The 18,253-nt window shown below is 34.6% G+C and overlaps 1 protein-coding gene across 1 annotated transcript in view; it reads left to right on the top strand.

The window, feature by feature from the left end:
- LOC113508394 (protein apterous-like) overlaps window positions 1-18,253 on the top strand; it is an 86,049-nt gene that overhangs the window by 57,123 nt on the left and 10,673 nt on the right. The window contains exon 5 of the mRNA XM_026891406.1: window positions 15,145-15,347. Within this exon, the coding sequence (XP_026747207.1) occupies window positions 15,145-15,347 (203 nt within the window). The remainder of the gene's footprint in view (window positions 1-15,144; window positions 15,348-18,253) is intronic.

The raw sequence follows: 18,253 nt of genomic DNA on the forward strand, positions 1-18,253 counted from the left end.
ATTAGCAGGCATTAAAATTGGCTATTTATACGCCTCAACGGTTCCATATAGTATTAACATTACGGCTTATTAATATGCGTAAGCAGCACTTGAATGGTTAATGTTTTAATGCAATTATAACACTCAATGTGCATTAAACACACATACAATATGAATGATTGATGGAAAATAGTGTTTATATACGTTTACGATTTGTTTGTTTGTTTTAGGCGTAAGAGTGTAATTATAATTAATAAGTCTATTTGTTTAATATAATAATTTTAAAAAAGCGGCATATTGCCATATGGCATAAAATTTGGTCTACAATGATCAATTGAGCCTAAATGCAGTGCATTTGTTATATTTTACGGGTGAAAGAATAAATTAGTGTTGTCAAAAAATATACCGATCAATACAAATTAATTCTACTCTACCGTTTATGCTTAAAAAGGATCATAAACTTCCTCGTAATAAATCGACAGATATAACTTTTCTATTATAAATAATAATTTGCCGAACTCATTACCAGATATTTTCTTATAAATATCAGATCGAGAGAATCATAGAATATAAGTATATAGATGGGCCAATTAAAATAATCTAATTCACACATTACTCAAACCGTTAAAATAAAAAATAATAAGTTTTAGTATTCTTATTTCAAGATTTTGAAATGGAACTGACAGTTTCGAATAATAGAACGATATTTAAAATAAAAAAGCGTTTTGTTTTTTTATTTTAAAATTGTTTTAGAACAACGCGTTTCGTTTTTGAATTATTTAACTAATGTTGTATAACAAATGAAGAATATCGAAATTAGTTTGTTTGTGTTGTCTAATGTTCTAAAATAGCTGTGGAACCAGTTTCTCACGTGCGTTCGGAACGTTCGCGTGCCCCAAGTTCATCATACTCTCGCAATTCCAATGAACCGGCCGAACCTCACTGCTGGCCGCTTTCGTACTATCTTCGTAAACTTCTAGGAGTTTGCGAAAGACTATCTGGAATTTATAAAATGTTATACTTTGTAATGTAAACTGCATTTTGATTCGTGGATTAATACTCACTACTCACTTCATTCATAAGTTATGAACGTTTTTAATACCTACTCAATGAACACGCTGTTTAGATAGATAGAAACATAGTTTCTTTTTTCTAGTTGAAAAATGTATTTGTTTAACATATTCACAGTATTAAAAAAAATACTTTCCTGTCTAGGTACTTGGGAAAAGAGCATTTTTTTTAATCACTTAAAGGTCTTTCACTCAATTAAAAACTATTCTGTTTGTTGAGTAATTAATAAACTTTAAATTACATACACAAGAAGTTGACATGATGACAAATAAAATTGTCTCTGCATATAAAATTTACATTGAAAATTGTGCAAGAATTAGTAGTCTACTCAAGATTATACATACTTATGTTATATTCACAGTAAAGGCAGAAATGTAAATATTAAATCTACAATGTATCAACGAATAAATAAAAACCGTATAAGACATGATCTAACATTCATAAATTCAAACAAGAAACTTCTTCGTCGAAGACTTGCCGTTATAGTTTCATTTATACTTTTATAATAGAAAAAGAGGTAATTTTCTACCTTTTTAATGAAATAGGCAGATGAAGTGCATGTAATAATATTACCTGTTAAAACTAGATATATAAAACTACCGAAATAAAATGCGAACTTGCGTCAATTAAATAGTTTTTGTTTTTTCTGCATAAGTTCAAACAATTATAATAACAGTTACTAATTTTGGGTAAAGGAACGAAATAATCACAATCATAATCGAATATTTGAAACTTCTAAATATTTTTCATGAATGAAAGAGTTTTACACCTTTTTACTTCTGCGACCCAAAAAGACTCAGTGTCGTGCGCTTTTTAATGAAAAAAAAGTAAAGAAAAAGCCTCCTAGCGACTATTTTTATTCTCAAGTATTGTAGAAAACAAGCGAGTTCGCGTGTCAACATAGTATTAACCTCGTATATGTAACTAAGTAACTTGGTTAGTGGATCGAAGTATACCATTGTCATGTAGAAGAAAACTTTTTGGAGGCATTGTCTGAGACAAACAACTATGGGAGTTTATCATAATAATAAATAAATAAAGAAATTCGCTCTGGATTTATGATGATGTAATGTCGGCTCAGAAACGTATCTCAGCCTTCTCTTCAAAGAGAGTTTGTAAATTGATCATCGTGCTTGGTTACTGTATTTTGACGATTCCAGATTTTTTTGTATATTTGGAGACGAGATGACTTAAAATAATTGAAGTTCTAAAAAGATTTCGAGTTACATTTCCTTTTTTCGTACGCACCTACGTACATGCTGATTACATAGTATTAAAAAGGCTTCTTAAGATTATTTCATTCAGAAATATCGAACTTAAAACAGTAATGTAGTTATACACTAATCACTACACACTAAAACATGAAAAGAAAGGTAACATTTCTTGCAATATAGTACGAATATTAACCATCTCAAAGCACAGATTCATATTATATCTATCATTTTCTATCATTTGGAATGAGAAAACCCTAACAATTTATGTTTTAAAAGAAAAAGTACAATGTAAACGGAGAAACTTCGAATCTTTCACACCGAGTTCATATTTCTTGAGAAGTTTTTTTTTTCTAAAGTTTGTAAAAGCACGCCTTTGGAAGCATTATAGAATGCTCACTGAAAAGTTAAAATATTCTTGTAGGTGGTAAATCTGTTGTACTGAAAATGTCTAGACAGCCGATATATCTAGATTTTCTGAAATTTTTCTTACTTTGTATTTTTCAACACAGCATCAGTGCTTTGTGAACAAGTTTCTAGTATTGAGTACATAATAATTGGCTTTTTAAAGGAGATTTTGTACGTCAAAAATCTAAGAAATAGAAAAGTATACCGATTAATTTAATTGAAATAATATTGTTTATTTCAATTAGTAACAGTGCACTGTTTTGAATTTACATTAAATGCGACATTACGGTATTTTTTGGCAAGAATTTTCACAGACATATTGCTTAGTAACTCAAATTACAGCTTCAAAGACATAATCGTCTATAGAGTACTTACAACTTTATTGCATTGAATTAAAGTTTAATTTCAATTGCTTCAATTAGATCTATCTTTTCACCTGGAAATCTTTGATGTCTGAACATTGAGCAGTCCACGAAGTCTTTATGAATGACAATATTATTATGAATAGCTTCCAGCTCTCGTTCGGAATGGTAATTATATTTTTTACTGCAATGTATCTATCGTAGAGGGGTGGAACCCCAAGTAACCGTACACCGAAATACGAGGTTCGATTCCCGGTTTATGTAAACACATTAATCTTTTCACGGATGGGGGCGGGCTTGTTATTTTTTATTGTAAATTTGTCGCTTATTATCATGGTAATGTTGCGGTGTCGCGTATTGTTGCGTTTTTATTAATACGCATAAAGTATCAGCGTATGTTGATACGCCGCGCGTTAATTGTTCATCCCCTTTTATTTGTGAACTGCTTGTTCAATTCTCAAGTGCAGTTATGCTGGTCTGTTATTTATTTACGTATTTTTTACCGTCAATAATGTATGAGATATTATGAATATATTTTTGTCCATACATCTCAAATTAGGCTATGTATTATTAATAAGACAACCGAGTCGAATGTTAACACAGAATTATTGTTAACAATAAACAAACTGTGCCCACATAAAAAGTGGAACCAGTCCGTAGATACCTCCAGATCCCTCGTAATTGGCTACTGACCTACATATAAGAAAATAATTGGCAGCTAGCATAATTCATTGCCTTTTTAAATAACACTGAACATGTGCAAAATACCGATGTCGAACATCGCGGACCGGAGCCGGCGTTAAAAAACGCCGTCTCGAAAAAAAGCCCCACAATCCCGACTTTTAATACGGTTTTTAATTTTCTCTCCACGTATAAGGCACACAATTTGCCTAATAGGAGCTAGGCGGCACCTGCCCGCGAGATTAAGCGATTACCGCGCACAATGCGCCGTACTGAGACACCAATAAATTATATGACACTGTATTGGATATTTTAAATAGCTATAGTGTCCGACTTTAGTAAAGCCTCTTTTTGCCGCGTCCCTCGTCCGGCCATTGCGGTGCGGTTTTTTGCGACCAGTTTTCAAGTAGCCGAGCGGTATATGGGAAGGTTTGTGAGGCGGTGAAAGGTGGAGTCCCACGCCGTACGTGCGGCCCGGAGCGCACGTACGAGCGTCTGTCGCGAGGACGCGCATGGGTGGCGGCTGCACAGATAAATTATTCAGATAATTAAATAAACTCCGTCAAGTTATTGCACAACAAACGTTTAAGTTACAACATTTTTATGGATTTCCGTCCTAGTTTTCCCTATTTTGTGTTTTATGGGCTTCTCTAAGATTCTCGTGAAGTTTGTCACAACAATCGGTACAGTTTTGATTGTTATATCAAATATAGGTCAGTTACTTGTTCAGCCTCTGTGTAAACAATTTTATTTATATTTTGTAAAAATAATTTCGTTACGCTCTGGTGAAATGTTAACGTTTTACTAAAACATTTTTTCTAAACCAAGTTATCGAATTTCAGCAACAGAGCTTTATTTTTATCTCGCAAAAATGTTTGTAGCAATACAGTAACCGAGTTCGACACGTTACAGACGAATTTTACTAAAATCTTTTCAACGAAAATTCATGCCGAAATTAAACAAGAAACTATTTAGTTTTCCGTAACTTGTAGCACTTGAAATCAGTTATGAATGCCAAAACATCGTTTATACAATAAACCAATTAAAATTTCATTGCCTTTGAGGAACATGTGCCTACGTACTCTACGTCGTATCCTACCTATTCTATGTAATAGTAAATACAATTGCGAGGGTATCGTTCGATCGTCGAGCTCGGCGCTATCTGATGGCCCAGCGCTGGACGTGAATAGGACTGGGAGGCACGTAGCACGACGTGACGCTGTACCATGTTGGCGTTCAATGTTGGATGTTGGCGGACATAGTCAGATGTTACAGTATAGGTCCAAGGCCCAATGTTGGCCATGCGATTGGTCTGAGCTTGATTATATTTTTAATTGGTTATCAGTTGTATAGATTAAGTTTAATTTATGCTTGTTTTAAGACTTGAATATTTATCATACTTTTATTGGACAGTTTAAATCTTCAATCCTATGTTTTTAATAACAGAATACTGTTTACATTTTCTCTACGCTTTTACAATCGTAAAATTCTCTTCATCAAAATCTTTTCTTCGTTAGCCCTATGAACAAATGTTCTGCGTCTAATAAGAGCGGGTAACCCAACATTCTACAAACGGAGGAGGCGACGTCTTGTGACACACCCACGCGACATATGGCATCAATGTATGCACGGACATAGAGACACTTGAAGCGGCATCGCGGCATCAGCGTTCCTAACACCTGTCATGCTGCCGTCAATAAATTTTGTTAATACATAAAATACTGCTAGCTTTTTAACCATTCCGCCCGTTGAGAGCATTTGGAAAAAGGAACTGGATTTTTTGATCACGTGGATAGTTTTATATCCTTGGTTTTGAACTACTTAATAATATTTTTAATTTTCGCATTTTGTTACTGTAATTCTCCTTTTTATAAAGTGTTAAGCAGAAAGCAAACTGTTTTACGTCTTTAATAAATAACTTAGATCAGAATATATACTAGTTAGTAAAGTATTTATCCAGAACATTTCAATCCGCAGTATTTCTCGACGGCTTCAGAAAAGTTCCCTTTTATAAGCCAACGAGTCGAGTTTACTATTCGATATCAAATGGACGCATCATTTAAAAGTTGTGGGTGTACAAACTGTAGGGAAAACTATATTCTATAAAACTGGTAAGAGGTTGGCGCGGCAAAGTCGAGATGCAATAACGACCGAGGCAGCTTTTTCCTTTATCCCTTATTCACACACTAGAACAATTTCCAAATGAATAAATATAAATTTATTTAACAACCTAAAAAACTGTTTGGAGATAAATTTGTCATATAATTACGGTTACCTCGGATCCTGCTACCACCTCTTGAAGTGGCGCTGACGTTGAGGAAAAGAGATAGCGCTACACAGAGCTTATAGCGCTGTCTTGCTTTCACAACTGCTATACTACTATAAGAGGAGGTGGTAGGCCCCTTATATCAGAGTGGTGACTATAAATAAAGCGTTAACGGGCGCCCGGTAAAAAATATTTCCTACTCTAGTAACGGGAGCGATGTACGGACCCATCTGCCTTACACGTCACATTTAGAGATCCTTCGAATTTATTTGAGGTAGCCGAAAGATAGTGGGAACGAGTGATATTCCTTTTTTCGAGTTTATTTTGTTTTGTAACTCTCGTAATTGACTTATGCTTTTGAAATTATGACAAATATTTAATAAGTGTTTTGTAACTTGACACTTTTTGAAAAATGTATGGATATGCGACAGTTTAAATTAAATAGTTTTACCCTTGCAGTTCTCAATTTAAGGTACATTTATGAATAATTGGCGGATCTGGTTTCGCTCGAATACAAGTATATCCTCATATGCCCGTAATTGCTTCCGTCTTTGTACCATTTTGATGAAATAGAGAATACTCAAAGTTTAGTTCAAATATAGTTGTTAGCACTTCCTGTGTCTTGGAGTTCAATTTGCATTAGACTTAGGAGCTGCTACATACACTTAGACAAAGTTTCATACAAGAAACATATATGTTAAGTTTTAAATAGAACCTTCAGTTCCAATCGAAATTTACGTTTCATAGACTCTACAGAAGGGCCGCGGAACCCTCTCGCTTATCAAAAAGTAAACCTTTTAAAATCTTTTGTCTTAACTTCTCTACCGAGTGCACCGTGTTATACCGCCATAAATTTAGTATACCGTCCCTTCCGTGATTTATTTCCCGCCAAAATATGTGACTTTTTTTAAGTATCGGACATCTCGAGTAGCGTCCACGATCGTTGATAGGGTAGGCGCGTTCCTCCGCAGCCGGTAGTTGGTCAAATACTTTTTACATTTTTTATTTTTTCGAAACAAAACGGCTTTTGGAGGTGACTTTATTTTTTTTTAATCGTGACAAAAGACAGTTCGGGTTTGTTTGTTTGGTTCGTTCTCATATAAAAGGAACAAGTATTCGCCGTCTGTTGATGTTATGGCTCCCGTGCTCCATGTATAATGGGGCTTCATTTGTATCTCATATTCGCGGCCCCGTACGCCTCGCTCTTTGGGCAAACTTCAGTTTCGTTCGAGCCCTTGTTAACAAAAGGCTTATTACCAAGCATCACGCTTCTCTGCCAGTGTATCAAAATAGGCGAGTGTGAACTAACCAGCCGATATAAAATAACTAAAGTCGTAAATTTCGTACATTTGAACTCAACAATAAGCTTACGCATAATGTTCATAAAAATAATAAATAAATAATTCAATTTACAAAGAAACTCGTTATACTCTGCAATCCAATTCAAATACACTTTATCAAATATTATATTGACATTAAAACAAATAGAATGTATGCTTTTTCAGGTGTTATGTGTAACAATATGATTCTTTTAATATAAAAATATATTGAAGTCACTCGATCTTGAAAGGACACAATCATATTTTTATTGCACATTTAAATAAACAATGAGGGCGCTTAACAGGCTTTTTATAATAGGTGCGTTGAATGTTCTGCCATATGAGCATGACTGTCAGACGAGCGCGCGACACGACCGACACGACGGACGCGGGCGCGGCGCGGACGAGTCGCGGGTGCGACGCGGGCGACGCGATCGGCGCGGTCTCTCGCGCCTCGCTCCGGGCGTAAGCCGACCGCCAATATGTTCGCCATTTGACTCAATTAACATTTATTATATTATGCGCTGGGATTTAGGCATTGTCGCGAACATATAATATTTTATTACAATATAAAATAACGCTCGTGTTCTCAACAAAACCCTGCACTGCAGTTCGGTCTCATTGTGCCAATTGTTTACACAAGCGGAGGTCGCGGCGGCTAATGGGTTAACTTACGGTATTACATTGCGGCTCAGCTTTCACAATTTTGACAGGCCGCGTTGTCCTACGAAATTCATATTTAACTATGTTTTTCTTTCAACTCCAGATCAGCATGGAATTCAATTTTATTGTTCGGAGGCAAATTTATATTCGATATGAAACATTATTATAGTTTTATTACTACTTATATTTACATTCGACCGTTCGGAGTTTATTCAAAATCTTCACGCTAATATTGTGTTTAAAGCCTTTTGCCTATTTCAATTTCTTGGCTGGTTGCAAAAGGCATGTTAAATGTGATTCAAAATGAAAATATAATATTATATTATAATTCGGTTTAACCGATTATAATCGGTTTTGCGATATTTTTATATTTATTTGTTTGTTGTAATCGATTAAAGTAAAAAATATATTAAATTTGATTTAACGCTTGGTTTGGAGTAGGTATATTTATATTGTACTTGTTTAAACTTCGCGGTTTCATGCTTTGGGTACATAATTGATAATGTTTTACACACTTTCAGTTCATTGCTTTACATCCCTACCATTTTTCTAACAACGCAACGAATCATAAACAAACGCAGCAATGGAAAAGATTACACTAAACTATCACTTTTTTTTAATTACAATACAACTGAAAGGTTACTGATCTCTACAATAAAAAAAAAAACAATCACCAAAATCATAAAATCCCATATTCAACAAAATTACAAAATCCGTTCTTAAAAATGTAATTCGGACAAAGCTCTACATCATTAGTATGAATGCTCGCCGCTCACACAACACTGGCCGTATAGAGGCTTTCATCAGCACGTCACTGCCCTAATGTGATATCCGTGTACATTTTGTTACCGCCGCTATCAGTCCCGAGACATCTGTATCGGTGGCAAGACCAACATTATTGAATCAGTAATTTATAGCAGGGACTGACGACGAATTAAGAAATTTCAGTATAAAACTAAGATGTTAGTCGCTTGAGCGTTTTTTGTTTTCTTTTTTTTAAGAATCGAAGTTATAACGTTCTTTTTTGAATGACCGAGTTTAAATATCAATTTGTTTCTTTTATTACGTAATGGAATTTGTTGTGCCTGTTATAAGCTTTTAGTAAATCGTACCTTAGATTATTTGTTTCCCTTCCATTAACAATTGAAGATATTACGTATATCTGATATTCAAGTTTCACTATACCGGCTTAGATACTAACAAAGTACTCAAACCGCAATATACATATATACCGTTTAAAAAATACCGCACACAAATTAAAATATAAAACAAATAGAATAAATAATGACGGCTTACATGTGTCATCACGCACTGATTCATATTTAACTGACTTAGTAAAGAAAGTGAGTGTGGACTAGAAAAAAATTGAAGGACTAAATACCCGGCCATCTCTATTACTGACAACTGACGTCATCTGTCTTAATCGTTTGACGTCTTTGCATGTCATTTTACTTTTTAATAGCAATGACGACGGTAACTGTTTTTTATGGTTTTGATTTAAATGAGGTTGTGATGTCAGTTTGCTTATTTATCTGTAGGGAGTTTTTATTTAAGTTATGTTCTTAACCAATCTATATAATGCTAGACAAATTTTATGTAAGTTGAAAAATATATGTAGTTGTTTTATCAACTTTTTTATGTTGAAAAAATATAATGTGGATTATTAAGCCATTTTTTACAAAGTAATCCTCACCTATCAACAGAACAAATTTAAACAAAAGCTGCTCTGATACACACAAGTTTTATTGCGAGCTTCATAAAGATTTAAACACAAAAAAGGTGGCAATTCACAAAGCTGTAGTTTACGTAATCCATACATTTTATTGTTTATAGAAAAAACGAGTCGATGATATACCATTTTGCCGCAACGTGGTCACTCAGTTCTTTCTATTTTAATTTTAATGAAACAATTTTATTCGTTAATTTATGCCAACTTATAAAAATACGTTCGTGGGTACATTAAAAGCAATGTGCTCATAAAATTTTTGTTTAGCCCGTAGGGTGCCTTGGACTGTAGTGAGGCTATGATTTTTTGTCGATGAAATTTCATTAGTCGATGTAAAAAACTTATTGAAAATTAAAACATAAAATAGTATAGTAACGAGCGAATATTAATTTTTATGAATGATTTTAGTAGTTTGATAAAAAAATCTTGTGTTTTTAGGTTTTTTAAGTTTAATATAGGAAAGAGCGCCACTAAGCGTATCTACTGACTGAGTAAAAGAGATTTAAATAAGTCTAATTCCTATCAACGCTATTTGTCCTATTATCTCCATCCATCTATTATTTAACAAATATAGAACTTAAAATTATTCTATATAAGAAAAACTAAACCCTTAAATATTCAAAAGCGCGCCCCTCCCTAATTCATAAAACATAATATATTTCATCGTAATATCAATGTACGTTTGATATCTATCGTTTCGGTATAACTCCAACGTTTTAAGTACTAATGACGCGAGGCCATGAGAAGTCATGATGAAGTGTCTCCGGTAGCGCCCCCCGCGGCTATGTTACGCGATACGACACATAATGCCGACGAATTTATTAATTTTACATTCTTTTTACTTTTTTTTACATTTTTAATCGCCGCGACGACTTGGGGTTATGTTAAAAATCTTTTAGTGAAAGATTCCTATCTGACCTGTTCCCGACTTTCTCGATGAGGTTTTAAGGTCAGTTTTGTTGGTGTGCTGATACTTATCTATTGTTTCTTGTGTATTGCGAAGTAATACGATTTTTAGAAAGGAAATGAGAGCAATTTTGACTTGGTTCTGAAAAGATTTTGTGGTTTAAAGAAAAAACAAAATCGGTCTAGATATTTTGCGGTTTTTTTTTATAGTTATAAATGATAATCCAAAACCTTATAGAGGCGTCAGGTAATAGTGCAAACATTGAAAAATATCCACTTCACAACAAAATTTAAAATAAAGCACTAACATATTTAAAAGCAAATAATGACTAAAATAAAATAAAAATGATAAACGGTTAAAAAGCTCCTGAACAAACTTCACACCATCACTACGAATTAAGCAACAACACAACAATTAAAATTAACACACAAATTGCTGCCAAGTCTAGTTATGTTAAGAATATAATAATGAACATTATACCCATTTCATTATTCAATTTTATAACTACCAGGTAGAATTAATAAAAACAATGATTCTGTCATAAAGAGGCATACCTATTACCATTATTACGGCGGTCAATCACATCGGCGTCAGTTTTTGCTATTACAAAAAAATGCGGCCACCGGACGAAGTCTTATCGTTAAGGAAATCTTATTTTTTTCCCTTTCGGCCTTAAAAACATGAATGGTACGTACGATTTATGATATCACAATTCTTTTTATAACCCACCCGGAGTGTTTTTTTATTTATTTTTTGTTTTCGTCCTGCACGTTATCTCCACAATTTTGTGTCTCAATCTATTAATAATGTCTTCTTTTAGTCGACGTTTTGTGTCGATACTTATCGATAGTTGACGTGTCAGGGTCCATCACTAGACCCGTTTTGTGTCCAGATTTATGTTTCGAATTCGTTATTGTTTTAATTTGTGCGTATTTTTTTTTCTTTTCGCTAGTTATTGCTGCGGCTAATAATGGCTTTGAGCATTTGTTTAGTGCGAAATGACTTGGTTTATTGAGTTGGGAAAGAAATTACAGTTATTACTACTAACGATTGTTTATCTTTGAAATATGACGTGCGCTTTCTGGAACTCGCATTCCGACATAACTGATGATAGTTTTACGTAGTTTCTTGATGTTATTGTAGTGGAAAAGAACTCACAATCGAGGAAGCACATGAACTTACATCAAAATCTATAAAAACGATTTTGAATGCAGTACAATTTGATCTTCGACTATTTTTTTTGCAATTATTTAGATGTAATCCATAAAATTCGGAGTCCCATTTGCAGTCTCTACGTGATATCTAATTTTTTACCAAATGTGTAAATTAGCTGGTAAATCTGGATGAACCAGTCACAACTACGGCTCAAACTTACAGCATAACATGTGTTAAAAAACGTAACTTGCAACTTTCATTTGTTCCAAGCATTACTTCTTCACAAGATATTATTGTCATCTCGAACTCCTGATTGCCCGCATAGATTCGTCTTAAATTATAACACCGTTTCCAAACATCTGACTTAAAAAATTCGCATGTCTCACTTTCTGCGCATATCATCATCTTGGTGCACGAACGCCTCAAGCAATACTCCAGCAACCAGCATACTTTGACCTTCTTCCCGTCCCTCTTCTCCATACTTTTGTTTTATAGAGGGGTGTTTGTATAGTCCGTGAGGGACCTCGGTATGCTGGTGGCGGTTATCAGTGGTTGCGGAGTAAATCATGTCGAGTAAACACCGCGGCGTCAACGCTGCGCATCGCACGATCAGTGTGAGTTGTGGCTTGTATGCTAGCGCTTCTTACTTGGAAGGTAGGCAGTATTCACTTGTACACTGGATATTTGTAAATTGAGGAATTCCAATTTAAAGCATATTACCGTTGAAAACAGACAGTAGGTATATCTTCGAAAAAAATGTATCAAATTTTACCGCACAATAAAAAAGGTATCGTATTAAATATAGACTGCCGGCCATTAGCTTACATTAAAAAAGTCGCTCACTTTCCGCGGTGCGTTCGAAATACGGGTCGTATTTACGTATCGGTTGCGCCCATTATATTCCGCCAACAGGCCACCGCATAATTACTTACACGCTAATTGTTCCGACTTCGGAACGCACACTTGCGGTTTAAAAATAAATAAATTGACAATTTCGAATTTGGAATAGCCTCTAAAGTTCGAACGTTATTTTGATGTTTAAATGTAAACGAACTTTGAGAGAAATTTGGATGCGTTCAAGATTTTTCCACGTGATAACTGTCAGTTGTTAAAGTAAATATTATTACATTATAATTATTTGGTAAAAGTTTACGATGCAATCATTTTTTTGTGGTCATAATTATGGAAAGTACGGATACAATTATAAATAAAAAATAATGCGATTTTAAATGGAATGGAATGAGCAAAATATTTGGCGTTATTGAAACTGATTAGTAAGTGGCTCTACATTTTGCAAGTTCGAAATATTTAAATACATATTTTATAAAATATTCAGAAACGATAACTTTACTGTGTGAACAAATTCTTCACTAATTGCCAGTTGTCAATGCAGTATCAAAGCTGACGATGGATAGCCTACCTACCTATAGTGAACAATCTAGATACTTAGAACACTAGCATAACTTAATGGATTAGATAAAACAAAAATCTCGTCCACTTTGTTGGTGCACCTAAATTATTCACAATCAATCACAGCAATTTTCCCTATCGCGAGATACTAGTGCAGTGATGTAAAATATTTGACCAAATATTTCGCAACGGTCGGGTTTGTTCGGTGGGGAACCGGTGTCCGCCACCCTTAACCGCAATGCTCAAAGCGTTTCTGTAAACATCGCAGTAAGTTTCGGTTTATTTATTAGCAGCATTTATCGGTCGTTAAAACGGAGTCGCGGCACTGTGCCGGCTCCGTCACGGGGACGACATGGTTCGTATTGTAACGGAAAACAATGCGGCGTGCGTGTTACGATCGATTTATGGCCGTAGGCCTGCCATGCGTGCGGACTTCCAACGGACCTGTTCCCGAACTGGGCTCGGTGTGTGCGAGCCAAATTTGTAGCTCTTTTCAGGTTCTCAATTCAAATTTGTTTGCTCCGACTGCCCCGACTTTCAGTAGCAATTTCGCGTTCGAATTTTGAATTACTGACCAAATAAAGTCTGGGCCTGGCCAAAAAACGACGACGAAACTCTGTCGATGCAGTCTTCAAAGGAAATGTTAGCTAAATCAGAAAGTACTAAAATTTATACAAACACAATTTCCGAAAGCTCGAAGCCGTGTCTGGCGTGCATGTTATTATTTATGTAAGTTGGAAGAGCGTCCATGTTTTACGTTAAAACATGGTAGACTAACGCACGATACGCTAATCCTTCACTTTATGTTCACTGTTTGATATTTGCCGCTGTCAAAGGCTCTTTGAGCGTAAGGAGTGGAGTATTTGTTCTACTTTGATAATGTCTACCAACGCGATCGCGGCGGAAAGTACCGTCATCGCTTGTTCGTGCTATAATCACAAAGTTTTAGGTTTTAAGAAACCCTTTTGTATTAATTAAGCTACCGAGAAAACAATAGAGTAACTCGAGATAATTTTAATTTTTACACATTTTCTCCTTAGTTGTTTAGTTTAGAACCTTACTTATTAAGATTATTGACTTCTTACTTATCTCATCGTTCACGGGAGCAGAGAACTGACTTTTAAAATAAAATAAAACCGGTCAAGTAAATACAATGCTAAAATGGCAACTTTAAAGCTAAATTGAAATTAATAACCTATCATGGGCCGATTCTTAACGGTAAAATCATTACTAAATTATAATTGTTACGCGTTACTCGTTAAACAAAATTTAGCTAAAACTAAAAATGAATAAAAAAAGGGTAATATATTCTGTTATACTTTTTAATATTGATACAAAGAGCGGCGTCCGATACAAAACTAAATTAAAACGGCTACAGCCATCCACAAAGTCCTTCGCGTAAACTTATAAAATACTCCTATGAAAAAAACATTTTATGTATTTTAACATACATTATTATCTTTATAGTCGTTTACGACCGTAATACAGACAATAACAATTAACATAATTAAATATAAACATGTAAATATTGGCATTATCATGCACTGTGCAGATATAAAACAAATTACGATAATTTCGTAAATTGATTATCAATTCGGCCAATCGGGTTCTTGGTTCGTAAAATGCAATTATATTTTTGCGAATTCTGCGATGCGACTGACTTTGGTGTTGTTGATGTAAATTGTTATATGTTAATTGTAAACTGCTAATGCTAACAATGTTGTACTAAGTAACCTTGTTCGTTGTAATTGTACTCGCATTTTTATATGTATGTTATTAATGAAATGTCAAAGAAAAAACAAAATAGAGCATTTTTCCTGCCATCTCACATTTTACATCGTTTTAAATAATTTAATCTATGCAAATAAATTATTTTGGATATCGAACTAAGTAAATACCACCAGTATATTACTCCTTTGCTCATTGACAAAGTATCATTAGTACAACATTCAGCATTTAGCAGTGTAACTGTCGTTCTCCAATCAGATTTGAACCCTGAGTACTTGGAGATGGGTTTCCGCGGCGGCGGCGGGCTGGGCACGACCTCGCGCACCAAGCGCATGCGCACCAGCTTCAAGCACCACCAGCTCCGCACCATGAAGTCCTACTTCGCGATCAACCATAACCCTGATGCGAAGGACCTGAAGCAACTCAGCCAGAAAACAGGACTGCCCAAAAGGGTGCTGCAGGTAATAATATAAATGTGATTTTCTAAAGCACAAAACAACAACTTATTTTCACGTTTGCAACACATTCGATAACCGGTGACATTCACTGGCAAAGGAATTCACTTACAGCCAAAATACCAAAACTTCTTTAAAAAAAAGATTCGTTCAAAAACAACAAGCAGACCAAACCATAAATTACAATTCGAAAAAGGAATTTTAGAACGCTTCCTCAGTAAAGTAGATAGTATCGGAAATATATTATTGATTTTGAATTCGGAACACAACAAATCGTGAGGCGTTATTTCACGCGTAGGCCGCTGCTTCATTAGCATACTGATCAAGACGTCAAAATTTCAGAATAATTATTCTGACTATGATTACAACCAATATCACAGATAACGAACTAACATCGGAGCGCTTACATACAAGTATCGAGTTCCATTCATAGTGATGAATTCACTTAAACGTAAAATTCGTGAACCCGCCATTCGAAATATGAAAATATTTTTATTATATTTTTTCTGCTAAATGACCATTTAAAAAACTTTTTTTTAATGATAAAAATAGTAGTAAAACTGTTGCCACAAGAAAAAAACACAAAATCATTTATTTACGAAATACCTCGCGGTCGTAAAATCATTTCTTAACTTTATTTTACCAATCAATGTACAAAAGCAGTGTTAAATCGCCATTAGTCTTAAATGCCAAACTTTAATCGTTCGTTTATTAAAATTAAGTACTTAAACTACACTAAAATCCGTCGGACGAGACCTATAGGCGTGAATAACATTACGAGTTTGGGATTAATCAACATATTTTAAAGAAATTTAACATTAATGCTATTTATGGTGCGACGTTAGGAAAATATTTAGTTTTAAACCACATCGGAGAAGCTTCATTGGAAATGCTACGAGTAGCAAGTAGGCACGTAATTACTAAATGGAATAATATAATCGTAAAACTGTCGTGTCTTTATTTGTCAAAATTTTCAGCAAATTTAAGGAGAAACGTGAAGGCAGTGCGTGAATTACAATACAGTGACTGAAACCAGAAATCAAGTGTGTCAAACTCATAAAATAAGTCTTAAACAAACCGGTAGTTCAAAGCTAATGCGAATTTAATGTAGTCCCGATACCGCGTCGCTTTGCAATGTATCGACTTATCAACATTTTGCATTGCGAATGTTTTATAAAGTTGAATTCTTTTTTTTATTCCTTTTTAGTCAGACGTTTTATCGTCACTCGATTTGACGGCTGACGAGTAAATAACATAGATGTTTTAATTAAAAATAAAACATTCCAAATTTGAATTTGAATACACGGCTTGTTATTCACTTTTTTTTTCAGAGCACAGGTAATGTATGGTTTGTGCTCAAGGAGGTTTTATTTCTAAAATTGTTTCGCATTCATGTTTTTTATCGACAGGACAAATTCTCAGGTAAGTATAGGAAAATACCGTCGAAATAAGAAGTCCGTGATCTACCACCGGACACGAATGTCAACATGATTGACTTCACAGAAATTGCGTGTTCCCCGTTCAAAATTGCACTTCTTGTGATGGTAATTATGGCGTTATTATTCACCGGCGTAATCAGCGACTGCAGGTGAGTCGGGATTTTGTGAAATCGAACGAACTAGTAAAGTGAAAGGAGAAAGATGACACAATTATGAAAAAATGCAGTTTACCAGAACGAAAAAAAAACTTGCGTGAATATAGAACTTCGCAATCCAAAGTTAACATTTCAAAAAACAAAAAAAAAATACCTAGCCACTATAAAAAAAATATTGTTTCTTTAAACGAAAATAATGTATACTTGTTCTTCTTTCAAAAGTGAAGCGATTCCGATAAGCGCCACGACTACTGAGTGCCTGAATGAGATAGTACAAAGTAAATTCACGTACGTGATATTTATTTAAATTGTCGCGGGGAATAGGCGTCGGGCGGTGTTATTCCGCAAACTACACAAATAAAATCGCATTCCATTGCATCGAGCCTACTATCACATCTTCACGTGAATTGCAACTGACGAAGTGAGATGAAGCGCTATATAATAAATAAAGGCGTCTCTTCCACAATAATATTTAAGAAATAGTATTAATTTAAGATGTTTTAGTAAGTTCGGAACTGAATAAAGAAACCGTCTATGAGAATTGAACGTAGGCTCTAAGTAGATGGGTACACAGCGGTCCGACTTCATACTTAACACTGAATATTGCGTTTAATTTGTTTGTTATAAGCGGCCCTTTAATGTAGGGCTCGGCAAAGCGCTACCCTTTGTTCCCGTAATTACTTGAAACTCGAAATGCTTGAGTAACACGTGCGTGTGTGACGTCACGTGCTAACTTGAGAAACAACTTCTGATTCGATTTTGTTTGAGTGTTTAAGTTTGGAATAGGTTGGTGATGGAGAAAGTTTGTGACAAGAAGGCTTTAGTCTAAGCTTAAAGAGAGGCTTAAATTACGTAATATACTTCTGTTCTAGCGAGAAATGTGTCCTATAATTGAATCTCGACATCTCTGTAATTTGCAAAATACTTTAACAAGAACACACACGATTTAAAGGAAGAACTTGATCACCTAAAATTAATCTTAATTTTTATCTGAAATTCATGCTTTTATCAATTTCCCTCCATATTATATAACATGATATAATTTACATCACACATACGTTACATAAACACTTGTCAATCAATATCAATTGCCAACACATTCACACATGCCTGACCTAACATTTGACCATTGAATATTCACCAATCTAACATATTGCCAGGAGCAACACTGCGTACGATATCAATATCATAGGTATCGGTCACTCGTCTTAGGTCGACGTACATTGATTGATTGGTTAGCAGGATATCGCTTTCGAAATTGATATTCCGTACTCCCTGAGTATTGGATTGCAATGGCTGAGGTATAGACAACTGTCGG

The sequence above is a fragment of the Trichoplusia ni genome, chromosome 1 (genome assembly GCF_003590095.1).
Source record: "Trichoplusia ni isolate ovarian cell line Hi5 chromosome 1, tn1, whole genome shotgun sequence".
Lineage (NCBI taxonomy): Eukaryota > Metazoa > Arthropoda > Insecta > Lepidoptera > Noctuidae > Trichoplusia > Trichoplusia ni.